At 29.5% G+C, this 9431-nt stretch overlaps 1 protein-coding gene across 1 annotated transcript; it reads left to right on the top strand.

Annotated features, from left to right (window-relative positions):
• The first annotated feature begins 385 nt into the window (after nucleotides 1–385).
• On the top strand, nucleotides 386–2275 carry LOC149516577 (F-box/kelch-repeat protein At3g06240-like). The gene is made up of 2 exons (XM_089767321.1): nucleotides 386–896; nucleotides 972–2275. Exon 2 carries the CDS (start codon nucleotides 997–999, stop codon nucleotides 2131–2133), a length of 1137 nt encoding a protein of 378 aa, XP_089623447.1. The 5' UTR covers nucleotides 386–896; nucleotides 972–996; the 3' UTR covers nucleotides 2134–2275.
• Nucleotides 2276–9431: the final 7156 nt, after the last annotated feature.

Raw genomic sequence — 9431 nt, 5'->3', positions numbered from 1 at the left:
CTAAATTGCTAAGTTTCCTGGTAAAACCTTAATTTCGTAGCTAACTTTTGTCACAACATTTAGTAATTTTGATTAAGAGAATCAATATATTTAAGACATTTTTTCGCTTGGTGCGATGAATTTTTAAAACACAGTAAGAAAAGTAGGATTTATTTTCCATTCTATTTATTTGTAACAAGCAAACAATAATCAAGATTGAATTAGAGTGATTGTCTTTTTATTTTACTTTTGGACCTCGAACGTCCATTAAACTTAATCCATAACATGAGACATTAATAAAAGGGTTTTGATAAAGGAACTTTGGGCTCACACTCACGAATTACGCTTTTGTCCATAACTTTTTTTATGGATTTTTTTTAACACAACTCTCACCTTACCTACCAATGCTTCAGACAGGCCGTTGTCACAACCCGAAGCACACAGAGAGCTCACACGGGCCTTCTCAACACAGACACCCACCGTCATCAACTGCCAGCCTTCTCATCCACTGGCACACCCCCAAGCACGACCACAATCACCACCAGCGTCAAAATCCTTGCCCAGTGCAAAGCCCATCTCCTTTACACAGATAGCTCAATACCAATGCCCAACGACCAAGTTACCAGAGCCTACATCCTAGCCCCTGGAACACCAAGCCCAAGCCACTTTCAACCCCTTGCTCACCGAAACCACCACACCCACCTAAATAGCCTAATACCCAGAACGTTCGTCAAATTCTATCTAGAATTAAAAAGAAAAAAAAAAAAACCTATTTCATTCGAAAACCGCAACAAAAATACCGAAAACACAAGAATTTCCCCAGAACACGTGAAATACACTATCAAAAATTAAAAAGGCAGTAAAGGAGAAGTGTAAGAGATAGAGATTTTTGTTGGGTTTTGGCAGTTTAATCGGCGGTGAGTATTCTTGGATTTTTTTACTTGGATCCAGGTGGCGTACGTATACTCAATCTCTCGTTTACATACGCACAGGGGAACACGTGAAGGAAGATTATCAATGGCTGCAGCAGCAATCACCCATTCGCTGCCTGAAGATGTTGTGGTGGATATTCTGGCAAGATTACCTGTCAAATCTCTAAAGCGATTTAGGTGTGTTGGTAAGTCTTGGTGTTCCTTGATTCAAAGCCCTCAATTTATTACTGCCCACTATTCTTTTAGTAAAAACAGGACCTGTCTCCTCATCAAATATGAGAATTATATAGAGAGAAAGACCATGGTCTCTTTTATTTCCAATCAAACTCTTGATCTTGATGCCAATCTTGATATTCCTTCCTTTACCGATGACCCAATAAGTATAGATATCCGAGGTTATTGCAATGGCATAATTTGTCTTTGGAACAGTGTTGGTGGTGTTCTTTTGTGGAACATTGCGACTAAGGAATTTAAAATTCTCCCCATGCGTCCTTTTGAGTATCCGCCAAGCTATCAAAATTGTATTGAAGTAGCTGGTCTGGGTTATGATTCGAAGAGAGAAGAGTATAAAGTAATTAGGATTGACACATTTTGGGACGGAAATTTCAAATATAACGACCTCAGCGCTCCCCGAGGTAAGCGAGTTGCTTTGTACAACTTGACTACTGATTCTTGGAGAAAGTTCAATGACAACTTGAATGTTGATTTCTTCTATGTTTCTACGAACAATCAAGTCTACTCCAACGGATTTTATCACTGTTGGGGAATTGTTGATAATGAAGATTTGCTCCTTTCATTTGACATGAGTAATGAAGTTTTCGTTGCAACACCTTTTCCTGATGGGGGTTTGGGTAAGAGCTGTAGAACAATATACTATCTTACCTATTTAATGGAAATCAACGGATCACTTGGTGGGTTTCTTTGTCATGATTATCGTGTGAGAAATAAATGCTATGATGTATGGGTGTTGGGTGAACTAGGTCTAAAGAACTCTTGGACAAAATTATTCACCATTGAACCTATTCCTTATGTGCATATACCATTAGGAGTCGGTAGCAATGGTGAAATCTTCTTTGAGAATGAAGAAGGCGACTTTCTGGCCTGGCATCATCCAAATAACCAAGAGATAAAGACACTCCAATTTGAAGGGTGTGCATTTGCGTTAGCAATGTATGCAGAGAGCCTAGTTTCTCTGCATGGAGGAACTACATTCAACCATTAGTTTTCATTTCCTCATGCATGCATTTTAGTTATGCCTTTTATTTAATGTTCAACCTTTCAGTATTATTATATATTGTATTGCAACCTTACTTTGAATTGAGAAGCATCCGATGGATTTTCTTCTGTCATTTTCTTTTTTCTTACATGGCATTCAATTTTCAGTCTTTGGTTTTCTAATGATCATATAGATGAAGGCCATTGGAGTTTCTTGATATTGTTTTAAGATGGTAACATCAGTGGTTTATAGATGGATTTCATGGCAATTACAGAGGTCAATGCTACCTGGAGTGCAAAGAAAAGAGCCAATTTGATCAAAGGAAGGCATCTTTGATATAATATAATGGTTAATATTATAGTTTGAGCTTGACTAGTACAAAATATTATTTTATTAATAAATTTTATTTTAAAAATAAATTTATTTAAAAATATTAAAACATTAATATTAAAAAAATATTATTTTAATATTATTTTCACTAATCAACAAACTTAACTATTTCAAATGAGATCTTATGAAATATTTTAAGTGATAATAAGAGTTAGGGTCATTTGTTTCATCGGAAAATGACTTTCAGAAAATGATTTTCATATTTTTTGGTGTTTGTTTAGTTGAAAATTGGTTAGTCAACAGAAAATAACTTATTAATCAATGAAAAATAAGATCATTTTTTAAAAAATTATCTTACGAATTTAAAAAAGAGATAATATTTTTTAGAAAAAAATTGATTATGAGTAGAATTATTTATTAATATTTTTAATTATAATTTTACTTATAAATAAGATTATATTAATAAATAAAATTATAATATATTAACAAAAAATATATTATTCATAAATAATATACTATTAATATAATATATTAATAAATAATATTAAGAAATAATATTATAATAAATTACTAAATAATATTATATTAATAAATAATATAATAATATTATTAATTTAATTAATAAATATTATATTAATATATTAATATATTAATAAATAATATAAAGTATAATAAATAGTTTTATTTTAAATATTTTTATATTAACATAATATTTTAATACTAAATATTATTCTTAAAATGTAATTCTTTTTTAATATTAATAATTTTAATAATAAATAATTTCAATATATTTTAATAATAAATAAATTTTATTATTTTAATAGTTATATTAATATTATTTTTTAAAAAATTAAAATTTTTAAAAAACAATCAAATAAAGAACAATATTTTTCTTTAACGCATTCAAATAAAGAAAATCTTTTTCAATTCAAAAAATATAAATATTTTTCCAAAATTATTTTTTCGAAGTAATTTTCTATAAAATAAACAAAACCTTAATCGGATCTAACCCGATTCATGTACATCATTAGCAAGTGTAACTTTTCAATGTAGTTGATTTTTATTTGCCATCTTTTATTGCATCTTTTATCTTTTATGATCAAAATTGACTATTGCGATCAAGCACAAGGTCTCCAACTTGAATCTAGAAAGTGTTTTCAACTAATAAATATTGGAACTTTCTACTTCCTTTATAGGATTCTGCTTTGGACAAATGAGTCTTTTCCAAAAACTTGATCAAAATAATCGTTTTGGAACAATTAAAGATTCATTTTTGAATCAAGAAACACAAAAAGTTCATCGTTGAACTAGCATCAAATTTCCAGGATATGATAGATTTTTAGTGGCTACCGAATTCTTCCTAAAATGGAGGGATATTGTTTGTGTCAAACTTCTTAAACACATATTTTGAAAAGTTCTATCATCACTATATGGAATATGGAAGGACATTGACTTACAGTTATTCTTGAAAGATGTTGGAAGTCTGGGAGAAATAGAACTTCTGTTGGCACAGCTTCATGATGGAGTTAGTTGTGTGGGTAGGGTTCAAGAGAAAAAAAAAAAAAGAAGCAAAGTGTCGTATCGGTTTTGGGACCGCCATACGTAAAACGTAGTGTTTTAAAATAAAAAAAAATAAAAAGAGGGGAGTCACCACCAATCTTTGTTAGGGTGTGATTGGCCACCCAAAAATTTATCCTTTTAATAAAACTTATAAAAATGAGTTTAAAGTTTATCAAAAAGATAAATTTCGGTCTACGAAAAACTAGGTTGGGTCCAAGAGTCGGTTACGCGTGGGGAAGGATTAGCACTCCCATAACGCCCATAAATTGGTACCATTCAACTATGCGCTATTTTCAGTATTAGATAAAAATGATTTTGACTTGAAATTTAATATTAATTCCCTTCGTTTTAAAAATATTTTTTTGCTAAAATTTTTATTTAGAAATATTGTGAAAATCTTTAAGTTAAAGAATTATCTTAAAATTCTTCAACATCTAGGCAGAATTTAAAATAACTCTTTTCATTTAAGATTTAAGACAATAATCTTTAAAATGAAATAACAATCTTTATAAAAAATGATTGTTAGTAACTCTCCAACATCTAGTAGAGTACCAAGAATTATTTCTTTCGGAATGTTATTTTTATTTTATTTTATAATATCACAAAAAGATTTTTTTTAAGTATTATTCTTTTTTATTATTAAATATTTTATCACCAAGTAGCAATTAAAAAGAGAATAATGCAAACAATTATTGATGATAACATGATAATGTATGAATGCTAATGAATGCCATGTAAAATGTAATTTAAGAATTGGATTCTTAAGTATAATGAGACCACCCTGACTCTCCAACATCTAGGCAGAGCTTAGGTGTGACTGTTTATATTTAAGATCCCAATTTTATTATACTTTTTATTCATTAATCTTATTATTAATGTGAATTAAGAACTTGTATGAAAAGATTTATCAAAATAAAATTTCCTAAATACCCCATCATCTAGGCGGCATTTGGGAACAAATTGCTTCAAATAGAATTTTCACACATGTCCTTAGGATTTTTAGGACTTTGGATTTTAAGAGATTTTGGATTTTAGGGGATTTTTAATTTTTAAGGGTTTTAAAAACTTAGGATTTCAAAAATTAAAAAAAAGTATTTAAGGTTTAAGTTTAGAGTTTGAGGTTTAATTAAAATGCGAACATCTCTAAAAATCTCCAACATTTAAGCAAACTTTCGGACCAAGTTTAATTTTTTTATTATTCTTTTTTATAAATTTTGAGAAACTAATTAAGAATTTCTTATATATATATATTTTTATGAAATTTTATTAATAATAATTCTCCAACATTTAGATGGAATTATTCGTTTGAAAAAAAAATTTTATTCCCTCCAACATCTAGGTAGGGAAAATAGAAAGCTTATTCCATTATTATTATTATTATTTAAATATTTTTAATATATTTTTTAGTTATTGTTTTATATTATTCATTTTATTATTATCAATAACAATTAGACATTTATCATAATAAATTTAAACATTTATCATGCATGAATATAAAATGACAAAAACAGTAATATATAAAAAAAAAATTTAGAGAAAGAAAGAAAAAAAAAATTTTACCTGAACCGGACTGGTCAACGGTTCGGTCAACGCTAATCTGGGCGATTTGACCTATTTGGTGGTTGGATTAGTGGTTCAGGCGGTCTGACCGGTTCGACGGTTGGATCGACGGTTCGGGCGACCAACGGTTCAGACCGGTTCACTGGCGGTTCATCTAAATTGATTCAAGGCTGGCTAAAGTGGGTCGTCGGGTCGGGTTATGCGGATCTCGAGTCGGGTTCGATCCACTTGCGGATCCTCTAAGCTTGAAACAGCGTCATTTTCGTCTTAGGCTCAAAACGACGTCGTTTTGGTCTTCTGTTTTCTATAAAAGTTTGAAAATTTTTTTTTCAGTCTATTTGGTTTCACCAAAAAAAGGCTCTAGGGGGTCTCTGGTCTCGTCGGAATTCGGTGTCGTGCCTGCATCAGCCGTCGTGTGAGTCACCGCCGGCGGTGGTCGTCGGTGATTGAAAAATGGTCAGAAAGTTACCGAAGGTTCCTCTGGACACCCTCTTTCCAGATCCGACCTTCATTTGGCCTGAAAGTGGCTTGACCGTCGTGAATCTGTCTTCAAAGTTTTGAATCTCTCATTTTTTCTCCCTTTTTTTTGGTTGCGAACAAAAATTGATATATCTTCTTTCTTGCAGGTAGTTTGGCACTGGGTTCCTCCATACGGGGAGGACTGTGTTTTGTTTTGTTTTTTTTTTTGTGTTTGTGTAGATTTGTTTTGTTTTCAGTTTGTGTATTTTAGGGGAGGTATTTGAAGTTTGGTTTTTCTTTTTGCGTAAGAATGTGGGCTGTTTGGGGTTATTGAGGGTGTTTTGAGGGGGGAAGGGTTCGTCGGAGCTCGAGGGTTTTCGTGGGTATCGAATGGGTTTTTCTTCTTTTTTTTTTTTAGAAAGCCGAGAGAGAAGAAGGGGGAAAATGGTTGGGGATTTTAAAAGGCTTCAATTTAGGGAGATCTGGGTGGCTATAGGATGGCTATAGGTGGGCTGAAAGGGAGCTGGTCAGGGGGTTGGTCAGGAGGCTGGCAGGGGGTTGGTCGGGAGGCTGACAGGGGGGCGGCAACGGCGTCGTACCAGCCCCTGGTTTCTGTCTCATTTCCCTCTTTTTTTTTAATTTTTAATTTTTATATATTTTAAATATTTATTATTATTATTATTATTAGTATTAATACACTTAAAATAGGAACAGTAGATCCGGACAAAATCGGTATCTACACAAAGGACAATTTTTCAAAAAATAAGAATTTTCACAAATTTTAGGAGTTTATTCAATTGATTTTTGTATTAGGAAATTTGGACATTTGTATTTTTAAAATTTTATTTTATTTTTTATCTTAAGCTTTGATTAAAAAAAAAAGAAGCAATCTTTTATCTTATTTTTTAAATGAAAAAATTTTTAACTCCATAAAAGACGTTAAGATGATGATACATGTCTCATTTTATTTTTTTAAATTATTTTTTTTAAATATATAAATGATGTGTATAATTGTTTTAATCCTACTTGTGAAATTAAAAAACTTAACTATTAGTATATTTGAGATAGGTTTAATATAAGTAAGGTCTAATATAAAGGTCTAGTATAAGTGAGGTCCAATGTAGACCTAACTTGTTGATATTATTGTTTTTTATCATTTTTGAATAAAATTAAAAAAATTGTCCTAAAATTGGACACATTTAGATATGATTGGTAATTTTTATTAAAAATATAAATTTCAATCTTATCCTAACTATATATTAATGTTATAATGGCATGTTTAAAAATGATAATTAAGTGATCAAGATAGTATCGAACCACTGTTGATAAGATTTATTTTCTTCAATTTTAACGACAAAAGTTCATTATAATTTTTTTTAGTTTTTATATTTTTAGTAATATCTATACAATTTTATAAATCTAAGGACACTTATATTGTATTTTTTAATATTATACTTTTTATATCTAATATCATTATTTTTATTATTATTATTATTATTATTATTATTATTATTATTATTAATATTAGTATTAATATACTTAAAATAGGAACAATAGATCCGAACAAAATCGATGTCTACACAAAGGATAAATTTTCAAAAAATAAGAATTTTCACAGGATTTTAGGAGTTTATTCAATTGATTTTTGTATTATTTTAGGAAATTTGGAAATTTGTCTTTTTAAAATTTTATTTTATTTTTTATCTTAAGCTTTGATAAAAAAAAAAGAAGTAATCTTTTATCTTATTTTTTAAATGAAAAAATTTTTAACTCCGTAAATGACGTTAAGATGATGATACATGTCTCATTTTATTTTTTTAAAATTATTTTTTTAAAATATATAAATGATGTGTATAATTGTTTTAATCCTACTTGTGAAATTAAAAAACTCAACTATTAGTATATTTGAGATAGGTTTAATATAAGTAAGGTCTAATATAAAGGTCTAGTATAAGTGAGGTCCAATGTAGACCTAACTTGTTGATATTATTGTTTTTGATCATTTTTTAATAAAATAAAAAAAATTGTCCTAAAATTGTACACATTTAGATATGATTGGTAATTTTTATTAAAAATATAAATTTCAATCTTATCCTAACTATATATTAATGTTATAATGGCATGTTTAAAACTAATAATTAAGTGATCAAGATAGTATCGAACTACTGTTGATAAGATTTATTTTCTTCAATTTTAACGACAAAAGTTCATTATAATTTTTTTTATTTTTTATATTTTTAGTAATATCTATACAATTTTATAAATCTAAGGACACTTATATTGTATTTTTTAATATTATACTTTTTATATCTAATATCATTATTTTTATTACAATTTTTTTTATTTAATCCTAATATTTAATTAAAAAAATTATCCAAATAATGCAATTACAACTGCAGTTATTATGAATTGAAACATTTCAAAATTCTTCATTTAAAGATACTCTAAGAGTTAAAGAGGAAATCTGGAAAGAGAACTTATAATTGTTAGTAATCGAATCCTAGTCTTGGGAGATTCTACTTTCTAAAGAAGATGAGTGAACTAATCATACTAATAAGCCTTGAGCTCATAATATATAAATATGTTGATTATATGATTGTATATATATATAATAAAAGAAAATATCTATACCATTTATAAAGTTTTGTCTGAATTGTATCACGAGTCAACTGAAATCAATTATAAAAAAAAAAATTACTTAAAGTTAGAAAGATAAATATATATATATATATATTTAAGAGAATTTAAAATATGATTTGAATTTAAAAATAGTTGCTTTTTTTTTAAGGAAAATACATAAATATCGTCTGGGATCTCCTCTACCCAAAACGCATTCCCTTCATATCCCAAAGCCTTTTTTGCTAATGCATGAGCAACTGTGTTTGCTTCACGCTGTATATGCTGACAAAAGTATTCCATAAAGGTGCTCAGATGAGGCTTCACTTCATCAATAATAGTACCTTTTAAAAAGATAGGCACCCCTCATTCCGTAGTATTTGATTTATGACAGTCAACACGTCTCCTTCAAGCTCAATTCTTTAGATACACATTTCTTTAGCAAATATGGTAGCCGTTGTTACAGCTAGTGCATCTACCATCCTCGCATGCCTACACCACTTTGCTATCCTGCACGCAGCCCCCATCACTTATCCTTTCCAGTCTCTAGCTACTACCCTGATTCCACCTCTTCTGTTTCTTATGTCCAGAACAGCATCAAAATTTAACTTTATAACATTCTCTCGTGGTGCCCTCCATTTCACCTGCTTTTGCTGGGTTACAGTCAACTGTTTATCCTGAGCCTCTCGATATTGAACTATATATTCTTGGGTGAAAGCCACTGTACTTTGATACGTCCTGTAGATGCTATTAATAACATCTTCATTTCTGTAATGCCA

This window comes from Durio zibethinus, chromosome 10 (assembly GCF_047325235.1).
Source record: "Durio zibethinus cultivar Kanyao isolate XHJ-2024 chromosome 10, ASM4732523v1, whole genome shotgun sequence".
NCBI classification, from domain to species: Eukaryota; Viridiplantae; Streptophyta; class Magnoliopsida; order Malvales; family Malvaceae; genus Durio; species Durio zibethinus.
The sequence above is the reverse complement of the archived record's forward strand: the minus strand, read 5'-3'. Positions and strand labels throughout refer to the sequence as shown.